Source organism: Natrix helvetica, assembly GCF_964273705.1.
Source record: "Natrix helvetica genome assembly, chromosome: 1".
NCBI classification, from domain to species: domain Eukaryota; kingdom Metazoa; phylum Chordata; class Lepidosauria; order Squamata; family Natricidae; genus Natrix; species Natrix helvetica.
Genome location: NC_138548.1, coordinates 175,369,497 through 175,394,238, shown reverse-complemented (window position 1 = coordinate 175,394,238; position 24,742 = coordinate 175,369,497). Strand labels below are relative to the sequence as shown.

The following is a 24,742-nucleotide window of genomic DNA, read 5'->3' as shown; positions in this document are numbered from 1 at the left end:
TGATAAATTAACCAACAGCAAACTATGTATATAAATTAAGCTAAAGAATATCACAGCTTTAGGTTGTTATACAAATCAGTTAGCTGTTTCTCCATTTATGAGTTCTCTCTTACTGTTTCTAACTATGGCACCTACCCTGTTCTTTATAGGAAGTTCTCAGTAAAATGGCACAAATAGTAAGGGAGGTTGATGCCTTGGTGAATAACATATTAATAGAAGAGTTATTGGACTGGAAGAGACGGCAACAAATCGCTTGCATTGGAGGCCCTCTACACAGTGGGCTTGATCAGCTGCAAAACTGGTAAAGTGTTATCACTAGTTCCTCTCTATAGCGCAACAGGAAGTGTGATGCTGTGTGGCTTTTCCATCTCAGTTTAGTCAATAAAAAAAAATTCTTCTGAGAGATTAACAGAAATTATTGTTAAGCAATTTCTAAGAATCAGAAGACTCAGAAACAGAGATCGTGTAAAGAGGCATTGGTTGGCAACAGATAAAGCTTCTTTAAATGATCTCTGTTTCTGACTCTTCAGATTCTTAGAAATTGTTTAGCAGTAAAATAAAAGTAAAAGGCCCCAAGTTGAATCATACAATGTTTTTGTACCAAATTGTGAAGCCATTGTGAGGGTATTAGCCAACAGTGAAATCTCTCTGCTATGATGATTTGGTAGCCCAGCACACAGCACACTTTCTAATGGGAAGCGGGGCGGGAACTGAATTTATAGCTCATGTTTGTATGGAAGATTCTCCAAACATGACAAAAGTAGTTCAAAATGACTTTGGGCAGCAAACAGCAATCATATAAAATTATGGTGATACACAGGGATGGGCTTCAAAATTTTTAGCAATGGGTTCTCTGCCCGGTTGCTGGGTGGGCATGCCATGGTGGGTATGGCCTACTCAGCCTCCTGCACCACAATGGAGGGGAAGCATTTTCGCCCTCCCCGGGCTCTGGAGCCTTTACTCGAGCCTCCGGAAGGGTGAAAATGGTCTTCCTTGGGCTCCGGAGACTTCCAGAACTTCCGGGAGGGCCATTTTTTGCCTTCCCCGAGCCTCCACGCGGGTCCTCTACTTACCTGGCATCCCAAACGGGCCATCTGGGGACTCCTAGGAGGGGAGGGGAGGGGTGGATGGGGTGGGCAGGGTGGGCAGGGCCAGCCAGGGGTGGAATTTTTGGGTTCTCTAAACTGGACAGATTCTTAGCTAGAGGTTCTCCTGAACCTGTGCAAACCTGCAGCAGCCGATCCCTGGTGATACAGAATAATAATCTAGTTGACTATGCAAGTAATAATCATCATAACCATGCCAAATCCCATCTAATCATCTGAGTGAAAAATTTCAGAAGCTCCAGAGGGCAGGAACAGCAACAGAAAAAGCATGCTTTCTGGGTCCCATCAGAGAGAGTACTGTTTTAAGGAACAATCATGCTCTTTGTCACTTGTTGTCTCTGGAACTGGACTGCAGAACAAACGCAATTCAGCTTTCAATTTCTAGGCTACATTTGTAGTTCCAACAAAAGAGTGTAGCTGTAATTTGTATTTCTGCAGTTTCAATGCAAGCTAGATAGACAACACTTTTGTGATAGGCTGTTCCAACTAAATTTTACAGTATTGGCTTTGGGAAATACATCTGGCTGGCAGATAAAAGACATTTCTGGATTTTTAACAATGCTCTTAGGAAATAATGCCTACTTTTTACATTTTCATGTATCATCTTAAATATTTCAAAAGGTTAATACTACACAAATAAAGCACATATACACATATAAATTAATAGCTTCCTATAACGCTGTAAATTGACATTCATAATTTCATTAGGTCTTCAGAATAAAAGCAGATCTCTCCTTGAAGGGTTGGTTAGGGAAAGACTGCTGTAGAAGAACATAAATTAGGAATTGAGCAAAATTGACTTGCTTTCAGAATTGTGCCTGTGATAAAACAGAATTAAGGCTGTTTTCATTTAAAGCAGAGAATTGCTGGACATCAGTTGCCGTGAATACTTTTCCAAGGATAGATGGGAGAGCAAGTCTAGTTTTATCATTCGCCATAAGAATTCTAATTCAGTAGCTGATTTTCTTTGTCATGAAAGAGCAGAAAATTGCTTGCTAAAAAGCGGGCCTTTTTTTCATAGCAGGAAGGAAAACGGTACTTGTGGTATTCTCTGTGGCAGGTGTCAAAATAACATTGTTGACCTTGAACATTATAACATCATGTAGCCTTTCATCAGGGGAGGGAGCCACCATTAAAGTAAAGAATGTTCTGGTTTAGCCCCAAAGTTTAATGACTTGTATCTCTTTTTTGTGTTTATTTAGTTTCACACTGTTGGCTGACAGTCTTTTTCAAATAAGAAGGCAGCTGGAGAAGCTGAATGAACTTTTGATAAAACTCACCTACGAAGGAGACCCCATTCCATTACAAAGACCTCATTTGTCGGAAAGAATAAATGCTTTACTTTACAGTCTTTTCCAAAGGTATATAAGTTGATTTTCATTTTCAACTGAGGCTGTACCTGAAACTATTATTTAATACTTTTTCGTCCCAGCCATGGAGGTATTTTAATTGTGCAAGAAAATTTCTGAAAACTGGGTTTCAGTTGTTCATGTTATCTTGAGCGTATGAAGCTGTTAGTTTTGTAATATTTCACCAGGATTGTTTGTGAACTGCAGACACTTATTTCCTTTCTCATTAGTTCATTTATAGTGGAGAGACAGCCTTCCATGCCAACTCATCCTCAGAGACCTTTGGTTCTTAAAACGATGATACAGTTTACCGTTAAACTTCGGTGAGTAAAGGTTGTTGCTTGCCATTTATTTGATTGGTTTAATGTTTTGGCATATTTCTTAAAACCTCTCATGTGCCCTAGACCAGGGGTCTCCAAACTTGGCAACTTTCAGCCTGGTGGACTTCAGCAAAGTTGGCTGGGAAATTCTGGGAGTTGAAGTCCTCCAGGCTTAAAGTTACCAATGTTGGAGACTCCTGCCCTAGACCAAATTCCTGAACAGGTGCATGAACCTTCCATTAGCTTTTGTGCAACAGTTTGCTCTCCGGAGGAAAACGTTTTTTAGATAACTTTTAAGCCTCCAAATGAGTTATTCTAATCTATGCAAAGACTCGGGAAGTTAAAGTTACAACTTGAGCATTTCAAGCAAGCCAAATCATTTCCCCTCTTGCTTTAGCTAATTTTATTGTCCCTATTATATTCCATTTCTGTAGTTTTCTACTTGTTGGCAAACATTTGTATTTTCATCAGCATTTATCTGATGGCACGGATTGTTAAGATTAGTAATATCTATTGTTATTTTTGTTCAAAACCAGAGTGGTATGGGGGAATTTTAAGGTGGCATTATTGACTATAATAATTAGTTAGTGCACCCATGGTTATGTCCTACTTTAATTCAGTCATATTAAATTCCACACTTTTAACTTTCTAGGCTACTTATTAAATTGCCAGACCTGAACTACCAGATTAAAGTGAAAGCTACTATTGACAAGTACGTACGTTTTTTTTAAAAAATAGATCATTATAATATTTAGTAAAAATTCTCAAGATATTTTGAAAATGTTTGACAATAAATCCAACTGTCAATTTGCTTCAGATTTTTAAATGATCAGAATAACACTTTTATTTCAATTTACATTTAGCAAAGCATTTTTTTTAAAAAAAAGATGGCTTAGCTTTGTATGCAAATCCCAATATTACTGTATCTCGCTTCTAAATATTGTTCAGGCTTCTAATGTTGTTTTGTTCCTGAAATATTTTCTGCAGAGCCCATTGTAGTCTTTTCTTGCCAAAATGAAAGATGAATTGCCAATGTAACTTTTTTATTTGTTTAATCAAATTTGGACACCACCATCTCCTCCTTATCATGCATCTAGAAATATTTAGACACTTCCTGTTAAGGCACAAAAATGGATTTGTAGAGACTTAAGAAAATAAGACAAAGGAGTGATAGAAATGTAATAGGGTGGCATTGTTTGTTTATTTGTTTATCATCACAACCCAACATTTATCGGGGGTTAACACAGTTTATAAAAAGAAGTTTAAAACATTCATGGTAAGAAGAAAATCAGCATAAAATCAAAACATGATAAAGAGCATGATTAATAAAAGAACAAGTCAACACATAAGTGTAGGTGGCAACTGAATCATCAGACTCAGACTCATGAAAGTCTTTCCACTGCTTTGAGCCATTGTAGTTGCTCCACAACAAAACTAGACAGTTTTGATTGAAGTTCCCTTTATGTTGTTTGCGGTGTGAACCTGCAACTCAAAGGCGTCAGCATTCTAAAGCACAAAGTTGAAAAGCCAAAGAATGCCCTTGAAGTTCAACCTCATAACTTGTTAGATTTCATAGATGAAGCTGATGACAGGTTTTAGTCAGACTTATGATAACTATGATAACTATAGTAGCAGAGGTGAGTACTGGCAGTCCCTACTGCCAGTTTGTTCATGGGCGCAACCCCCCCCCCCCCAATGTGCACAGTGCAATAAATAAAATTGTTCTGTGCACGCGCAGAAGCAAAAAACAAGATGGCGCCTATGGCACCGCCCAGAGAACTGATGTGGAGCCATAGCAGTCCTTGGTTGCTGCCGGTTCCAGCAACCCAGGCCGCCAAACCACAACCAGTTTGGACCGGTTTGGCCAAACCGGTAGGAACCCACCACTGTATAGTATGGTATAATAAAATGTGGGTGTTTTTAGAAGACTTAAAGATGCAATGTTTGAATAAACTTCCATAGCTTACTTTTGATATTTCGTCTCAGGCAACTATTAACAGTGGTAATGGCCATGGGAACTGCTAGGCAAATTCCTTAGAGTTCTGTTGTAAATGTGGCCTTTTCAGACTGATTCTGCCTTCAGTGCTTTTGAGTATCTGAGCTGAAAAGGAAAGATCATTGTGGGAAATATTATTATATGATTCAGAGCTCTGTACTGACAAAATGCTGATGACCTACTAACATCTTGAACTTTGACGGCAGATGCTCTTTATGAGGGGACACAGTTCCAAGGCTCTAGAGGAGGTGTCCAACATCGACAACTTTAAGACTTGTGGACCAAGTCCTAGAATTCCCCAGCCATCAAGGGTTGAAGTCCACAGGTATAAAAGTTGCCAAGATTGGATACCCCTGGCATAGAGTTACATTCTCCCAGAAGGAACTGGGAACTGGAGAAGGCTTCTAGACTGAGATTTTTCACTTTGGTTCCCTACGTTGAGGCATTGACCCAGAGAATCTTTTATCCATGTCAGTTTGTGCCCCAGGATTTCCCCTAGATTCCTCTCTTAGTAACTCAGATCTTTTCTGAAGCCATCCCAACCATACACTCCATTTAGATGGTTGACATCTCTATTGGCTTTTTAAAAAAGCTTTAAAAGCATAGCTTCTGTAATGGGATTTGATTATTTTAAAAGGCTTTTAAATGCATGCTTTTTTCAATTGGTGAAGATTTATTTTTTTAATCTGTTTGCGTTCACTTACATTGTATGTTTTTATTGTAAATCCCCAAGAGATTTCAGTAGTAAACTTGCATATAGCAAGTTCAGGAAATGATTCAGTTGACTAAGGAAAGACATTTTGTATGTTCAAAGAATGGCACAAGATTAACTTGCTTTGTTTGTTTCTTTAAAACCCAGGAATGCCTGTACTATAAGGTAAGAAAATATAAATGATGGAGTTTTAAGTATAAACACACTTTGCTTCTTATTTCACCTGCGGTTCTCAATCTTACTGGGATATGTTTTCTAGCAACCGCAGATTTGTTCTGTGTGGGACTCATATAAAAGCAATGAACATGGATGAGTCTGCAAACGGGAACCTTTCAGTGGAATTTCGACATTTGGTAAATGACTTTTTTATTTTATTTTGGCACGGGAATTGGAAAGCCTTGCTTGCTTCTCAACATTTATGGATATGGCATTCCTGTTAATTGTATACTGAGAGTTTCCATTGAACTTGGTATAACTTAATTAGAAGCAGTGTACTGATCGAATCCCTGCCACTGCCAGCTAGGTTCAAACTGTGACCAATAATTAGATGCATGTTTGCATCTAACTTTTATAGGTTTCTAGCATTAACTGAGAGATGTTGTTGTTGTTAGTTGCAAAGTCGTGTCCAACCCATCGCAACCCCATGGACAACGTTCCTCCAGGCCTTCCTGTCCTCTATCATTCCCCAGAGTCCATTTAAGCTCACACCGACTGCTGCAGTGACTCCATCCAGCCACCTCATTCTCTGTCGTCCCCTTCTTCTTTTGCTCTCAATCTTTCCCAGCATTAGGCTCTTCTCCAGTGAGTCCTTTCTTCTCATTAGGTGGTCAAAGTATTTGAGGGATGAGGGATGGGTGGATGGGTGAACTGAGGGATAGGTGTGGATAATTCATAAGATCAGAGCAAATATGGCAATGGAGCTGCACTTTTTTCCCTCAGTTATTAACACAATTGGAAGAAATCACTCAAAAGAAAACCCCTCTTTAGGAAGAGAAAAACAGCAGCATTGGTTCCTTTAATTATTACCTCCTGCCACTCAGATAGTCTTTTTAATGCTATTATTAAAGTATATTAAATAGAAATATGAATTTAATTGTCAAGTGTAGCTTGGGCCTTACTAATCAGAAAGGAACAAGTATTTCTCTAACTGAATATATATTGCTGCTAATGTCTACTTCTGTTTGAGAGTTCAGAGATATGAGGAAGAAAGGAGCAAATCCAGCTTCTTTTAAATTAAAAATAAACAAGAAAAACAAATTTATGAACAGGGGTCAAATTCTTATTTTCATGGGAAAATAACCCTGCACCTCAAAGATGGAAATGCATTAAATACAAATACAATGTTGCATTTCCTCCTTTGAGAGGTAAAAATACAGAGAGATTCACTGAGTTGCATAGAACATATCCTCTCTGTATGCAGGAATTATCTTCTGAGACTATAACTAGCTTCTGTGGAAATCGCAATTCATAGCTTTTAGACACCATTTTGGGGACCAAAAAATTCACAGCAATATAGAAACACTTTTCTTTATTATTTTAAAAAAAAAGAAATATCTCTGAATTATTGTAACAAAACTTTACTGTATTTGACAGAAATAGAATTTGTTTCAAATTTATGTACAGTGTAGATTTATTTTTGGAAAAAAAAAGATTTTGTTGTCACCAGCTGAATGTGCTTTATTTAGATCACATATGTTGAACTATGAACTCACCTCTCATCTATTCTTTCATAGTAATGTAGTTTGTTGGAATATAGTAAACCTATTCTATATACACTTCTGTATGACTTTTACTCAAAGAATCAGTTGATATGAACAAATAAAATATTATTTCTCATTATGATGAGAAAGTCCAGGATATGAGTTGGGTTTTTTTTTTTTTTTTTAGAAAAGTAGGTTAACAAAACTCCTGTTCTGTATTTAATAATGGAATTACTATTCAGCTTGTCACAAGCAGTTTCAAGACTTTCTCTTCAGTTTTATTTTAGCTGTATGTGCTATATTCTTTTCTCTCTCTTTTCTCTTGTTTTATTCTATCCAAGTGTCATCTGTCTCTCTCCCTCTGTCCACCCCCACACTACCCTTATCTTTCTAGTTATCTTCTTCATAAGGAAGTGGTCAGTTTATTCTTTACTTACGTTGTATAGAACAAGCAATAACCTTTTCACCGTGCTCTCTGTTTTTCTCCAGATTTTGGAAACAACAACAATAAAAGAAACAAAAGAACCCTCCCTTCCTCCTTGGCACTTTTCTATTTATTTCCTATACTCTCAAAATATGAGGCATGTTCCTTTAAACTGCTGTTAACAGATAGACTTGCCCTTTGCAATCCACAGATGCTTAGGTGGGAGATGCAGAAAAGGCTCCCTTTGAAAGAAGCACTCCTTGTCATAAACTTTTCTTGCTATGGATTTTTATGACGTTGTTCCAAATATTGAGCGAAGATAATATCTATGGAGAATTTATTTGTATGCACTCAAAATGCACAGCTATGAACTGTAAAATTACAGGTAGTCCTCAACTTACAACAATTCAATTAGAGACCGTTTGAAAAAGTGATTTATGATCGTTTTTCACACTTATGACTATTGCAGCATTCCCATAGTCAACGTGATCAAAATTCAAATGCTTGGGAACTGGTTCATATTTATGACAGTTGCAGGGTCCTGGAGTCATGTGATCCCTTTTTGCGACCTTCTGATAAGTAAAGTCAATGGGGAAGCCAGATTCACTTAATAACCCTGTTACTAACTTAACTACAGTGATTCATTTAACAACGGCGACAAGAAGGATTGTGAAATGTTTGGCTTAGCAACACAAACTTTGGATTCAATTGTGACTGTAAATTAAGCACTACCTGTAGATACAGAATTCTTCAGCACAGAGATCCCCCAGTATTGTTAGCTTACTAGTAATAGCTTTGAATGGTTATTAAGAACAAAATATTATACATGGGAAGGAAGTATATATAAACATTATAAAGCAGCTGAATAAAAGCAAACAGACAAATTAATAATCATAGCAAAATATAGTATAGGAGTTGTTGATGCACTTTTCATTTTTTAGAAGTAGCTGAATTAAATCACTTGAAAACAATGAAATAAATTTCAGAGAAGTCAAACGATAGCCATCAATAGCCCATATCATTTCACTTTAATATTTATTGGTAAATATTGAATCTCATCATTAAACATTTCTGTGAAAAAACATTTTGCGTATTGATGTTGGTCTTATATTTTAATTCTTTTAGCAGCCAAAAGAAATGAAAGCAAGTGGTACAAACAAAGGAAATGAGGTAGGAAGAAATAATGGTCTGAGCTCTGGCTGTAGCATAATTCCATTAACTTTTGTTAGATCAAAGAAAATAATACTATATACCCGTGATGGCGAACCTATGGCACACGTGCCACAGGTGGCAGGCAGAGCCATTTCTGAGGGCACACAAGGTATTGCTCTGTCAACTCCAGCGTGCATGTGCATGCCGGCCAGATGATTTTCAGCCTTGATTTTCGACCATTTTTCGGGAATGGACTTCTGGTTTGCACGTTGGGCTGTTTTTTGCCCTCCAGAGGCCTCAGGGAAGCCTCATGAAGCCTCCGGAGGGCAAAAAAGCACCCAACCCGCAAACCAGAAGTTCGACTTCCGGTTTGCATGTTGGGCCATTTTTCACCCTCCCCAGGCTCCAGGAAAACCTCTGGAGGTCAGAAAATGGGCTGTTTCGGGCCTCTGGTGGAGGCGGGGGAAGCAGTTTTCGCCCTACCCAGACTCCAAGAAAGCCGTGCGTGCATGCATGGGACAGCGGGAGGGTTGTCACGCATGCATGCACAGAGGGCATGGCATGGGGGAGCATTAAATTATGGTGGTGGGCACGCACGCATGCTTTTGGCACCCGAGGCAAAAAAATTTCACCATTACTGCTATATAGCATTTCGGCGTATTACCTAAGGAACAAAATAATGCTGCAATATTTGAAACATAAATGCTAATATTTCCTAAGACCTATTATCTAAGAAGGAACAACCTAAAATGGATAAATTGATTCCAGACACTTATAATGGCACCATGTTTTACTATTTGTTACAATGTATTATGTACTTGTTCAAAGACAGGTAAATCTGTCTTAATGATGAACACCCTGAATACTAAATTCAGACAAAAGACTATTTTTGAAGAGAAAAATTGTACAAATGGAGCCTAAGAATCTGAATAACCAGTTTTTAAATAACAAAGTCATACTATAATGTTATTGCTAAAATGTTTTCAATTCATTTCTCCCTATTTAAGTTTAATGAAAGAAAATAGCTTTGTGGCTCCCTCTTCTGGTCTTTTTGGTCACCTGTAAATTACCAAATGAAAATACAGAATAGTATCTGTAATATGTACATTTGAGTTTGAAATTAATATGTAACACTATGCAATGACCACGGTCCCTTTGTCGAGTGAGGTGGGCTACATTTAAATTTAATAAATATACAAATAAATAAATGTACTGTTGTGCTCAGCTTCAGTTCCACTTCTGTGATTTGAGGATATGAACGAGATTTTTGCAATGACCATATGCTTTAGCAAAATATTTAAGTATTTTTAAATGTTATGAGGCAGACATAGCAATAGCACTTAGACTTATATACCGCTTTACAGTGCTTTACAGCACCCTCTAAGCAGTTTACAAAGTCAGCATATTGATCCCAACAATCTGGGTCTTCATTTTACCTACCTCGGAAGGATGGAAGGCTGAGTCAACCTTGAGCCTGGCGAGATTTGAACTGCCAAATTGCAGGCTGCCAGCAGTCAGCAGAAGTAGCCTACAGTACTGCACTCTAACCACTGCGCCATCATGGTTCTATCTTAACAGTTTTAATCCATGTCATTTAAAAACTATTATTCCTCTTTTCAGATTTCTCAAATGGTAACTGAAGAACTACATTCAATCACTTTTGAAACACAGATCTGCTTATGTGGGCTGACTATAGATTTGGAAGTAAGTGTTTTTGAACCAGGCTGAATGAATGGGGGAACATTTGAATTAGAAATAATGCATACTATTCACTAGCATTGTGCTAATGGATTATATTCAGCTGATCAAATAAGACTGTTTTGAAGACATCTGGGCCTCTCTCAAGTAACCAAAAATGTAATCTGACCCTTCAGTTAAATAAGTTAGTTATACTCTTGGCAGGTAAACGATACCTGCAATATTTTCTTTTTTTTAATTGGAGGTGAAAAATGCAAACCATTATTTGCAGTAAAACTCTTGGAAAGTTTTGCCTATTATCATTGTCAACAAAGGATCAGATTAGATGAGTCATTGATCAGATTCAATGAAGCTCTTTATAATACTGCCATAATGGTTAATATTTCATTACAATAAAATCCCTGACTTGTCTGTTACAATTTTATTACAAAATAATGAATCATGTTGTATTTGCCAACTGTGTGGTGCTCGAACGAGTAAGTACCTGTTTTAGGTGCTGGAAAGTACATGTAATGAAAATATTTCAATTTTTGGAGCCCAATATAGGAGGGATTATAAAATAGCATGAACAGATCTTATATGGTTTTCATTTCTTGGTTTTTTTTTTTGCATCTGTAACTTCTGATACGAAGTGACCTAGATTCTCTGCTAGGAATATCTACTTGAAAACCAACTACTGATGGGTTGAAGAGTTCAGTAAGAATTTTGTGCTCTGTGCAGACTTGTTCCTTCAGCTAAATTTGCCCTTTACTTCTTCTTTCTCATTCCATATTGAAAACAAAAACTGAAAATGAAATAGCTAACAAAATTAACTGCATTAGTTGTAAATTCCCAGCACAAAAACAACCCATTTGCATACGGTATTTTAGCAGTTGTCTAATTTATTTCGAATGCAAAATTTGCTTACGAGGTAAATTAGGTTACATTTTGCATAACCTCTTAAATATAACCCAGCAAGGGGGGGGACTGGGTTACTGGGTTTTTTCAAAAACAGATCATGCCAGACTAATCTTATTGCATTCTTTGATAATGTGACAAAATTAGTGGGCCAGAGGAATGCCGTCGATATAGTTTACTTGGACTTCAGTAAGGCATTTGATAAGACCATAACCTACTACTAGATAAAGTAGAAGAATGTGGGCTGGACAGCATCACCACCAGATGGATTCGTAACTGGCTGACCAACCGCACTCAACGGGTAGTCCTCAGTGGAACTGCATCTACATGGAGGGAAGTATGCAGTGGAGTACCCCAAGGCTCTGTTTTAGGCCCAGTACTCTTCAACATCTTCATCAATGATTTGGATGAGGGAATAAATGGGGAACTCATCAAATTTGCAGATGACACCAAGCTGGCAGGAATAGCCAACACTCCAGAAGATAGGCTTAAGATACAGAAGGATCTTGACAAACTTGAACATTGGGCACTATCTAATAAAATGAAATTCAATGGTGAAAAGAGTAAGGGTCTACATTTAGGCAACAAAAACAGAATGCACAGGTACAGTATAGGTGGTACCTTGCTCAATAGTAGTAACTGTGAGAGGGATCTTGGAGTCCTAGTGGACAACCATTTAAAATATGAGCCAGCAGTGTGCAGCAGCTGCCAAAAAAGCCAACACAGTTCTACGCTGCATAAACAGAGGGATAGAATCAAGATTATGTAAAGTGTTAATACCACTTTATAATGCCTTGGTAAGGCCACACTTGGAATACTGCATTCAGTTTTGGTTGCTACGATGTAAAAAAGATGCGGACACTATAGAAAGAGTGCAGAGAAGAGCAACAAAGATGATTAGGGGACTGGAGACTAAAACATATGAAGAACGGTTGCAGGAACTGGGTATGTCTAGTTTAATGAAAAGAAGGACTAGGGGAGACACGATAGCAGTGTTCCAATATCTCAGGGGTAGCCACAAAGAAAAGGGAGTCAAACTATTCTCCAAGGCACCGGAGGGTAGAACAAGAAGCAATGGGTGGAAACTAATCAAGGAGAGAAGCAACTTAGAACTGAGGAGAAATTTCCTAACAGTTAGAACAATTAATCAGTGGAACAGCTTTCCTCCAGAAGTTGTGAATGCCCCAACACTGGAAGTCTTTAAGAAGATGCTGGATAGTCATCTGTCTGAAACGGTATAGGGTTTCCTGCCTAGGAAGGGGGTTGGACTAGAAGACTCCAAAGTACCTTCCAACTCTGCTATTGTATATCCAGTTTTCAATAGTCAATCCTTGCAAAAATTTGAGAGAGCATATTCTCCTTTCTAACTTCTCACAATGCAATTGTTGTAGAACTGCAATCTATTCCCCAGGTTATTAAATCTTGCTCTGTTCTGTATCTACATTGATTTCTTCGTCTATCTTTCTCAATAGACAAGCTGTTTACCAGTGGTGATGATTTCTAATGTCAGCCAATTGCCTAATGCTTGGGCTTCCGTCATCTGGTACAACTTGTCCACAAGTGAACTCCAGGTACATTTTGCATAGCCAATTATCTTTTTCACAAACTGAGTATAAAAGCAAGTAAGCCTCCTTAGCCATCTTTCCTGTGATGTCCTGGACTTACAACAGTTCATTTAGTGACTGTTCAAAGTTATAACAGCACTGAAAAAAGTGACTTATGACCGCTTTTCACACTTGCGACCTTTGTAGCATCGCCATAGTCATGTGATCAAAATCCAGATGCTTGGCAACTGATTAATATGACCTCTTGACAAGCAAAGTCAATGAGGGAGCCAAATTCACTTAACAACCGTGTTGCTAACTTATCAACTGTGATGATTCACTTAACAATTGTGGCAAGAAAGGTCATACCAGGGGGCAAAACTCACTTAACAAATGTCTCTCTTAACAACAGAAAATTTGGGTTCAATTGTGGCCGTATGTCAAAGACTACCTGTAGTTCGTTGATCAGCAGAAAAGATTAATAGGTATATATGACCTTCAGCTAATTTTTTCCCGAGGAGCCTTCCCTCGGTCAAAATCTTTTTTGCAAATGAAAATAACTATTCCATTTACAAAATCTGTATGCATGTTTATGCTCCACATTTTAAAAATAGATGTGTTTTAATAGATAATTTCCTCCATATTTCTTTATGTTCTTGTTCATTTATGAGCGTGCCTTTTCCCGAATATAGATATTTTTGAAGGCTATTTTTTGACCTTTTGAAGAAGTGCAAATGCACTGTCTTTCACTTTTTTTTGTTTGTAAAACAAAAAATATGAATTTAAAGGTGTTTTCAAAAGTGCATGTTCTCTTTTAGGACTGCAGTAGCCAGTAAAGCAATTGGCTTACTATTGCATATTTCATAGCTGAAATTTATAAAGCAAAATAAAAATTACTACACCCACTACAAAAAGAATTATGGACTTAAAAGCACCATAGACCTGCAGCCAGCCATTTGCATACAGACAAAGATATTTAACATTTTACAGTAAAACTGAATTATAACTGCATGTTTTGCCTCTAAAAAGACTTGTTTTAAAATTTCTGAAGTGTAAAACATCACCATATTATTTGAAGCTTACTAATATCCTTATTTTAATTATGCTACTGACAGTTTCCTTCCAGAGTCTCTAAAAATGAACTACATAGGGTTTTTGACTTTATTTAAAAGCCTTGAATTTTCACAATATTTAAATATAATTATTATTCTTTCCCCTATCGTTGGGCCCTCAGAGGCTCCCAACAGTTTATAGTAATACACAAAAACAGGAAATGGATTTAATCATATTCTGTATTAATTTTTATTTGGCTGCAGAACTTGGCTTTCTTTAATAATCCAATCCCTGTCACTTTGAGTCAACTCTTGGAAGTCCTCAGCTGGCAGTTTTCATCATATGTTGGCCGTGGACTGAATTCAGATCAACTCGGTATGCTGGCAGAAAAGCTAACAGGTAGGAACCAAGACTGTGCTTTGCCTTATCAGACTAAAGAAGTATGTATACAATGTCCCATCCACTGTTTAACATGGACATGAGAATTTCAATTAGAGTAGTAGAAAAGAGTCTTTGCTTTGAAGTTCCAGTTAAGAAAACAGGTTTCTCTTTTTAAACTGTCATGATTTCATTTGAAAACAAGTGAATTTTTTGAAGGACGTTACCCACACTTTTTTCTATTTATATTTTAGGGCAACAGATTACTTCTGGTGATTATCAGCTTTCTTGGTCAAAGTTCTGTAAGGTACAGGTTGTCATTAATACATCTCATTTTCAAAATGTTACTTTCCTACTTTTTTATTATATAAGCTTGATCCTGCAGTATCACAGGACCTTTCTATAAGGGTCTTATTTTTTTCTTTAGAACCGTTTTGTATCCTTATGTGAAATTTCTATAAGTAACCTTACTGTTAAAATGCATTTTCCCTATTGCAAATACAATGGTTAGTGGGTCTACCATGCTTCAGTAGTGAATGTACTATGGGTGGCTGTACTAATAGTGCAGGGTGACTGTACTATTTGGAAAAGAAACTACTTGTAAAATGCCACAGAGCAATTTTTAAATGCATTGACAATGTTTTTAAAAAGGAACAGTGGAAAAGTTAAGACTGACTCTTAACTGATTCTCTTAAAAAATACTGGAAACGCCTATAGAAGACACATTCATAAAACGCTTGAGCAAAACCAGCAAAACTAGTTTCTGTTTAGGATTTTTTTTTTTAACTCAAAAGATAATTATGAGATAATAGTAGAAATGATTTGGATATTTTGGAATATTTGGAACAACATAATGAAAAACAAGCTTCTCTGAAACTGTAAGATGGAGAAGAGGCCTTTAGAAGTTTGAAATGGACTTTTTTGTTTGGAGTTCTGGAGTATATGAACCTTGAAGATAATTTTATTAAATGAGTAACATTTCATTTCTCAGAAAGCACAAATAATAGTTAATCAAGAACTATCAAAATCTTGTGAAATTCAAAAAGGGTCACGGAAAGGACTGGTAAAAATATGTTTTGCTCAAGTGTGAATTGGTTCTGTCTGTGGGTAAACTGAAATTCTAAAGAAAGAGCCTAAGATAAATTATGCCTTGCAAAAAAGTCAAAGTATTGCTTAAAATATTGGTTTAAATATTTGGGAAAAAATATTGACTTGTAAAGTTCATTGCCCTCATTGACTATATACTAATACTTAGAGTATTCAGTAGGTGAGTTTGAGTTCTTACTAGGAAAAGACATATGTATTTTAAAAGGCATAATGGAGACCTCTTAGAGTAATACCCAAGAATGGAATACAGTTATTAAATATTACAGTTATTTAAAAATACAACTATTAAGGAACACTTGTACAGAGCTAATGTCACTGTTTTAAAAAGAGGGGAAATTCTGATCATTTCATCTGACTCAGGTACAGAAGATGCTAGCTAGAATAGATAAAACTGATCTATAAGCACCTTGAAGACAATAAGTTAAGTACCAGGGCTCGTTTGAGAGTCTTGCCAGATCAAGCTTATTTCATTTTTTAATAACTCCCTTAATAGATTTAGAATTATAGGTAGTCCTTGTAATTCAACCTTACAACAATTGGATCCAAAATTTCTGTTGCTAAGCAAGGTAATTGTTAAGTGAATTTTGCTCAATTTTGTGACCTTTCTTGCCACAGATGTTAATAGAATCATTGTACTTGTTAAGTTAATAACACGGTTGTTAAATGAATCTGGCTTCCCCATTTACTTTGCTTTTCAGAATGTTGCAAAAGGTGATCACATGATTCCAAGACACCGCAACCACCCTAAATACATGCTAGTTGCCAAGCAACCAAATTTTGATCACATGATTATTAGGATGCTGCAATGGTCATGTGTGTGAAAAACAGTCATAAGTCACTTTTTTGCAGTGCAATTGTATCTTTGAATGGCAACTAAATGAATGCTTGTAAGTCAAGGGCTACCTGTATGTAGATATAATATATCTAGGTTTCTTTCATGATAATAAATGAATATATAGCCCTCTCAAAAATCATTGTGTCGGAGTACAGTTTTTGCTTATTGGCTGCTTGCTTGGCAACTGTTCAAAGTTATAATGGTGCTGAAAAAGGAATCTTACAATAGATCTTCAAAGTTGCGGCTTTGCAGCATCTGTGCAATCAACGTGATTTCAATATAAGTGCTTTGCAACTGGTGACCATTTACAATTCATTGCTGACTTCTAACAAGCAAAGTCAATGGGGAAGCTGGCAGGAAGTCGCAAGTGGCAGTCCTATGATGTCACACTTAATAACCCAAAATGATTTGACTAACAAGTTCAGGTTGTCAGTCCCAATTGTGGTTGGTAAGCGAGGACTACCTTTACTCAGCAATAGTTCCTCTTTAGATGGAAAATGGCAGTAGAGTGCTGTGTGCTTTATATTTCAACGTTTTTGTAAATGACTTAAATGATGTGAGCTTATTGATATTGTACTTAAATATATTGTTTCATTTATACTATACCCAAATTCATTTTATGAACAGGAACACTTGCCTGGTAAATCATTTACATTTTGGGCGTGGCTTGAAGCAATCTTGGATCTGATTAAAAAACACATTCTTCCTCTTTGGATTGACGGGTAAGCAGCATTTTTGCAAAAGAAAAGCTGGGGGGGGGGGAGAGAGAAGCTTTGCTTGTGCAAAAAAGAAGAAGATAAATATAATTGATATTCAACAAATCCATAGGGAAGAATTAGTTGGCCGAATTCTGGTTCTGACACCCTGATCCAATTTGCAGAATTCTGTGATCAGAATCCGAAATGTAATATTCTTGATATTTTGCTGCAGAAATAATTCAGTAATAGGTAACGGTAAAGGTTCCCCTCGCACATGCGTACTAGTCGTTCCCAACTCTAGGGGGCGGTGCTCATCTGTGTTTCAAAGCCGAAGAGCCAGCAGTGTCTGAAGATGTCTCTGTGGTCATGTGGCTGGCATGACTAAACGCCAAAGGCGTACGGAACACTGTTACCTTCCACCAAAAGTGGTTCCTATTTTTCTACTTGCATTTTTACATGCTTTCAAACTGCTAGGTTGGCAGAAGCTTGGACCAATTAGCATATGACTTGAAAGAATCACTATTATTAATCCTCCAATAGTATTTATTTATTTTTTTAAAGAGGTTTGGGAGACATTAATGATGGTGGGAAATCCAATGGCGGAGGATGGGATTTTGAGGAAGCGGTTTGTATATACTGCTTCTTTGAAGCTTTTGTTCTACCCGGAGAAAGAGCAGATTCTCCTTCAAATTCAAACACACGTTGAAGCTTGAAACTGAATGCAGTTTCCTTGGCAGCAATATAGAAGTGGTTTCTTGCTGCTGCTTCCAGGATGTTTTGTTGTTGTTGACCTCCCAATGTAGCCTGCAAACTGGGAAATTCTTGATGGTTTCTCATCTGAGTAATAATCAGATGATTATTTTTTCCAGTTTTTTTCCAGATCAGCCAAAAATAGTTAAACGTTGTCACCTGCTCGGCTACCAGACAAAATACCATTCCTGTATTTGTATCAATGGCAATTGAAAAATAAATTCCTTCCTCCAGGGCCACTTCCATAATTGTATGTGGTCTTTTGTTCTTTTGTTAGACTACAAGGTTGATTAATCCTGTAGAGCTTTCGTTTTTGTCTGCCAACCAGAAATTATCTGGGATTATCATATAACATTTTCCTAAGTGAATTCCAGTCCTTTTTTACACGTATGCATCTACATAAAGTTGTACTTTTATATCCTGTTTGTAGGTGTATAATGGGTTTTGTGAACAAAGGAAAGGAGCGAGCTTTGCTGAAAGACAAGAAACCTGGGACGTTTTTGCTGAGGTTTAGTGAAAGTAATTTAGGAGGGATTACGTTTACCTGGGTATCCCAGTCTGAAAATGGTAAGTTCTGTACTGCTAAAATACATAACCCTTCATTTTATCTTCATCTTTCCTTTCTGATTCCTTAAATCCTTTGTGGATAGATACAAAAGAATTCTGATCCTTTGATCTGACATGCTGAACTACTGATGCTTGATTCGATTTGGCAGTATTTGTGAATTGGCATTTTATTTTCAAGTTGTGCTTTGTTCTTTTTGTTTACTTGTTTATAAAATCTGCAAACCTATCCACTTATTAATTTGATTACCATATATTATAGTGCTCCTTATAACTCTATCCTCTTATTAACAACTCTGTTATCTTCGCAGGGGAAGTGAAATTTCACTCTGTTGAACCATATAACAAAGGCCGCTTAACTGCCCTGCCATTTGCAGACATATTACGAGATTACAAAGTTATTTCGACAGATAATATTCCTGAAAACCCATTGCAGTATCTTTATCCCAATATCCCCAAAGACAAAGCTTTTGGAAAGCACTACAGCTCTCAGCCTAATGAAGGTCAGAAATTATTCTGAAGTCTTCCCTTCCCTTAATTGAGTTAAATGTGTGAAGTGACCTCCTCCTACATACCCAGAATCTCCTACACTTTTTTAGTCATGATCCAGATTTAACTTGCATCGTATTTTACATTTAGTATCAAGACCTACAGAAGGAGGAACCAAAGGTTATGTCCCCTCTGTCTTCATTCCAGTCTCCAAAATGTGAGTAATCATTCTTATTTGTTTCAGTTGTTATTTCCTAAAGCAATTAATATAGGAAATATAGCAAACTCTGCTGCAGGATGTTGTTCTTTAACTGAGATGTTAAAACATACTGAAAAACCCAAACCTTAAAAAAAATTGATTGAGAGAAACGGGGCGATGGGATGAAAGGAAAGGCATTGCAAACATATGAGAACAATAAAAGTAAGGTGTTACAAAGTATATCATGTTTCACTCACTAAACATAATTGTCTTCTTTTTAAGTCTGAATAATTCCACAGATCCACCTTCTCCATCAGATCTTCTTCCCATGTCACCAAGTGTTTATGCTGTTTTGAGAGAACACTTGAGCCCTTCTGTAATGGAAACTGCTGTAAGTTACACAGGTTTTGTTTCTTTTTATTTTATTTTTAGAATAGAATAGAATAGAATAGAATTCTTTCTTGGCCAAGTATGATTGGACACACAAGGAATTTGTCTGGTGCATATACTCTCAGTGTACATAAATTAGTGATAGTTATAGGATATTAAATGAGCAATCAAATCATAATCATACATATATAGGAAACTATATAAAACAATATACATAGTAAAGATAAAAGCAACAAGGTTATAGTCATAAGTGAGAGAAGATAGGTAATGGGAAGGATGAGAAAAAGAATAGTAATACAATCTTAGTAAATAGTTTGACAGTGTTGTGGGAATTAGTTGTTTAGCAGAGTGATGGCATTCGGGGGAAAAACTCTCTTTGTGTCTAGTTGTTCTAGTGTGCAGTGCCCTATAGTGTGTTTTGAGGGTAGAAGTTGAAACAATTTATGTCCAGGATGTGAGGGGTCTGTAGATACTTTCGCAGCCCTCTTTTTGACTCATACAGGTCCTCAATGGAAGGCAGGTGGGTAGTAATTGTTTTTTTCTGAAGCTTTAATTATCCGTTGAAATCTGTGTCTGTCTTGTTTGGTTGCAGAGCCAAACAAGATGAAAGACTCAATAATTCCTCTGTAGAACTGTATCAGCATCTCCTTGGGCAGTTTGAGCTTTCTGAGTTGGCGCAGAACATTCTTTGTTGTGCTTTTTGGATGGCGTTTTTGATGCTAGGTGTCCATTTTAAGTCTTGAAATATGATAGAACCTAGAAACTTTAAGGTCTCTACTGTTGATACTGTGTTGTCTAGTATTGTAAGAGGTGGATAGTATAGGAGGGTTTCTCCTAAAAATCTACCACCATTTACCACAGTTGTACAAGCAGGTAGTGAAAAAATGACTGATTCATGAGAAATAATAAGCTATCTTAATTATCAGAGCTTATTGTTATAACTGTTTAATAAAAGAGTGTCGATTTGCAAATGCTGCTATTTCTAGTTTGATTCTTCATACATCGCTATGGTTTGCCGTTGAGAATATCTTTATTGGGGGAATGATAGCAACTTGAATATACAGAACTTAAAACAGTCAATTCAGGAAGGTGAAAATCATTTTATAAACAAGTAAATGTAACTGAAAGTGGAAATATAGCAAAAGGTGCATTCGTAAAGGCAGATACTCAAGTTATATCACAATCATGTTGGACTGTCGCAACTCAAATTATTTCCGACCAATTTAAGGACATTGGTGGTTCAGTACAATTATTGAAGCTTTCCCCAAAGATTAACAGTGCTTGATTAATATTTCAGGTGGATTCCTTAAAGATGCTGAAACTATTCAAAAGCTTAGAAGCTTAGAACCTGGGCTAACAACAAAGATAAAATAGATAGATGCTAGATAAAACTAAAAATTGATAAAACTAGATAAAATATATTGGTTAAAATTGGAATGTATTATTTTTTTTTTAAAAAAACCCAATTCTTCAGAGAGAAATACTTTTTGACAGAAAGCATTGCTTTTATTTATGAAATTCATTTTCCTTATTTTTTTATCCTGTTAGTTTATTAGTGACTCAAAATTTAAACAATACATTGTGTAATTCTTGCCACACCTTTACTTCTTACAGATTTCAAATACTTTTTCACTACTTTCAGTTTCCTTCTCTGGAAGCTAATGAAATGGGCATGTACAACATAATTCTGAATGCAGTAATAGCAATTTGAAATGTTTATGGAAGTTGTTTATTCAAAACATATTTTAGCCCAAATGCTACCTACTTTTTAGACAACCTGCCTGCCAGAGCTACTTTATTTTATTCTGGTCCCATCCTTTCCACCCTTCTTTGTTTTCTGCTTACTTAAGTTCTACAGATGCAGATACAAATATCGTGCCCTTTGGTACCCTTCTACTTTTTTCACAAAGAATCCAAATTTGCAATGAAATAAGTTGAAACTGACATAGGTAAATGGCATCCACCAATGTTATTTGATAGCCCATGCAGTAGACACTTCAGTTTTGATGTACAAGTTGCAAGTGTTGGTAGTCCTGTGGTTACAGCCATTTGTTTAATAACTGTTCAAAGTTATGAAGGATCTGAACCAGGGAGACTTACTACTTGCCCTTGAAGATGTGGTTATTGTAGCATCCCTACAGTCACCTGACCATGATTCGGACACCTGGCCACCAGCTCTCAATTATGATGATTGCAGCTTCCTGCAGTAATGTGATCATGTATGACCTTTCCTGCCAGCTTTTCAGAAAGTCAATAGGGAAGTTGGCAGGAAGTTGTAAGCCATTCCTGTTCATGCCACTTTTTCTCCCAAGGAACTCCTATCTGTGGCACTTGCTCAACCTCCATAACACCCACTCGAAGCAACTACTGGCCCACTCACACTCTGTAGTACCCACTTGGCCATAATTCTTGCTTATCAGGCTGCTTATCTGGGACTCCTATGTCTTCCCACATTGCGGTCACATGAGGTTCTCATTTAATGACTTATGTGGTCTTTGGGTTATGACAGCAACAAAAATTGTGGGATTGCTATTACTAAGTGATGCACTCATGTGATATCGGGTTTTATAACTGCACTGCTTAGCAATGGAAATTCCAGTCTCGTTGTCATCGCAACCCAAAGTTATCTAATAAACAAATGAAAATGGCATGGACATAATTACTGGTACCCTGATCTATTCCGTAGATATTTCACAGCATACTGTTTTGAGGCAATAACTGCAATCAAAGTACTTTCTGTAACTCTGAATAAAATTTCCATACTTCTCAACTGGAAATTTGTCCCGTTCTTCTTGAACAAATTGTTCTGGTTAGTGGATTCAGATCCGAATTCATAGTAGGCCACTTCAGAACAAACAAATGTTTGCTTTTTAACCATTTTTGGTTTTCTTAGATATATGGTTTAGATTATTATCTTGCCTAAGGACCTATGACCTACAACTAACACAGAGCTTTCTAACACTGGAGCATTATGTTTCACTCCAGAATGCCTTGATAATCTTCTGGTTTTCTTGTGCTCTGCTCAGATTCAAAGCACTCATTGCTGGAGTTAGCAAAGCAACCCCATAACATTAGGGAGTGTTCTCCATGTTTTACAACAGGGATGGTGTTTTTGTCCTTAAAGACATTGTTTTTTTTCTTCTTCTGTGAACCTAGAGCTGCTGTGACCTACCTAAAAGCTCCACTTTTGTTTCACCTGCCCAAAGTCTGTAGAAGGACTGTAGTTTGTCAACATGCATTTTATCAAACTCCAGTCTGGGCTTTTTGTGTCTGTCTTTCAGAAGTGAGATCTTTCTGGATCTTCTATCATGAAGGCCATTTTCACTCAGGCAGTGTTGGATGGCACAACTCAATATTGTTGTACAGGTAGTCCTCAACTTCCAACAGTTCATTTAGTGACCATTCAAAGTTAAAACGGCACTGAAAAGTGACTTATCAGTGTTTTTCACAGTTATCACCTTTGCAGCATCCCCATGATCATGGGATCAGAATTGAGATGCTTGGGAACTGGTTCGTACATATGACGGTTGCAGTGTCCCGGGATCATGTGATCCCCTTTTTCGACCTCTTGACAAGCAAAGTCAATGAGGAAACCAGATTCACTTAACAAATTACTAACTTATCAACTGCAGTGATTCACTTAACAGAAGAAGCAAGAAAGATAAATGGGGCAAAACTCATTTTGAACTCAATTGTCATAAGTTGAGGACTGCCTGTATCTTCATTTTGGTGGTCAGCCACAATCTGTTCTGAAGTTTTCCTTGGTCCTTTCTCCCACCAGTCAATCTTTCTCTTGATATCGGGATCAATTTTCCTCTTGCAGCCACATCCAGGGAGGATGACTACTGTCCTATGGACTTTAAACTTATTGATAATATTCACATCCAAGATCACAGGAACATTAAGCTGTTTGGAGATGGTTTTGTAGCCTTTTCCTTTACCATGCTTGGCTATTATCTTCCTCCTCAGACATCTCCCTACTTTTATTTTCCTGTCCATGTTCACTATGCTGTACACAATGACACAAAATGCCTGAGTATTTTTCTCCATTCAGATAAGCAGAATGACCGATATGAGATTGAAGACATCTGTGATACTACTTAAAATAAGTAGCTTCTTTGAGAAGTCACTAAAATCCAATGTCTTTTAACTTCTAAGGAGTATCAATCATTATGTCCATGGCATTTTCATTTTTTAAAATTACTTACAAGAATAAATTGAATCCTATTGGAATTATAATTATTTTTAAGAAACTGCGGTTCACATTGCATTTAAGAAAAAAATCTATTAATTCCAACAAACTTGTATCTTTTTTCTCTTATAGTTGAATTCTCCGTATACAGCTGAATGACATTCAGATACTGAAGATTTTGAAATGCAAATGAACAAGTTTGTGTGTATTAATATGTGTTTATAAGAGAATGTTCTTAATTTTTTAATACTGTAAATATATTTTCCCAAGTGATATACAGAATTCTCATCTTGACTGTAACTCCTAATTTGCTTAAACAAATATTTGATCTGGTTCAGATATTGGTTTGACATGGCTAGAATGAATCTCATATATTGTACTATTCAAATTTTCATTGATATAACTAGGTTGAATTTGCAAATCACACAAACTCTAATGTTGTTAATTTAATCTGATTTATCATGTATATATTGATAATCACATTAACCAAAATGTACGGTCAATTTTGTTCCATGGATCTATCCACTTGTGGCTTATTCAATTAAGATATTTTTCATTTCCAAAATTTAGATATTAGAAAAATTGATTTATTCAAACCTGAAAATAAAAACATTATTTCATGTGTGAAGAATAGGAAGTGAGATTACTTACTTAAGTAAGTAAGTTACTTAAATGCAAGATTAATGCAAGTTACTTAAATGCAAGATTAATGCAATATTTTCATAGTTTAATAATTTAGGTCAGATGCTTAATCCAATCCACACACAACAAAATTATGCTTTTTCAATATATCCTATTTTTTTTAATGGTTCAATATGCTTTTATACCAAATTGTTTACAAGTGACAAAGTTTCAAGACAGCATGTTATGGAAATTCAACAGCAGTGTGATTGAAAGTGAAACACATCATATTGTAGATTTGTATTTAAAGCCAGGTTACTGTAATAACAAAATTAAATTAACAGTCATCTGAAATCCAGAGCGGAAACTAGATAATCCTTGGATTATCTCGTTTCCTCAGAAAGTGATGTTCCACATCAGGAAATGAAATACTTCCCAATATTTTAAACTTGTATAGCATGTTACATGATTATGCTATAGTTTTCCAATGCTGTTGCACAAAACTCTGATTTTATATAAACACTTTCTAATTTTATTTATTGAGTTATTTGTTTGCTTGCTTGCTTAT

General features: G+C 36.5%; 1 protein-coding gene across 2 annotated transcripts in view; it reads left to right on the top strand.

The window, feature by feature from the left end:
- Positions 1–24,703, top strand: part of STAT4 (signal transducer and activator of transcription 4) — a 38,329-nt gene extending 13,626 nt beyond the window's left edge. Inside the window, exons 8-24 of one of the 2 annotated variants that reach the window (XM_081934994.1) lie at positions 150–301; positions 2,309–2,467; positions 2,686–2,778; positions 3,428–3,487; positions 5,631–5,648; positions 5,743–5,836; positions 8,733–8,777; positions 10,380–10,463; positions 12,827–12,925; positions 14,215–14,350; positions 14,584–14,636; positions 16,899–16,993; positions 18,150–18,286; positions 18,595–18,786; positions 18,923–18,989; positions 19,254–19,362; positions 23,686–24,703. In XM_081934994.1, the coding sequence (XP_081791120.1) occupies positions 150–301; positions 2,309–2,467; positions 2,686–2,778; positions 3,428–3,487; positions 5,631–5,648; positions 5,743–5,836; positions 8,733–8,777; positions 10,380–10,463; positions 12,827–12,925; positions 14,215–14,350; positions 14,584–14,636; positions 16,899–16,993; positions 18,150–18,286; positions 18,595–18,786; positions 18,923–18,989; positions 19,254–19,362; positions 23,686–23,712 (1,620 nt within the window). In that variant the 3' untranslated portion in view covers positions 23,713–24,703. The remainder of the gene's footprint in view (positions 1–149; positions 302–2,308; positions 2,468–2,685; positions 2,779–3,427; positions 3,488–5,630; positions 5,649–5,742; positions 5,837–8,732; positions 8,778–10,379; positions 10,464–12,826; positions 12,926–14,214; positions 14,351–14,583; positions 14,637–16,898; positions 16,994–18,149; positions 18,287–18,594; positions 18,787–18,922; positions 18,990–19,253; positions 19,363–23,685) is intronic. The other variant, XM_081934995.1, reaches the window with a different exon arrangement.
- Positions 24,704–24,742: the final 39 nt, after the last annotated feature.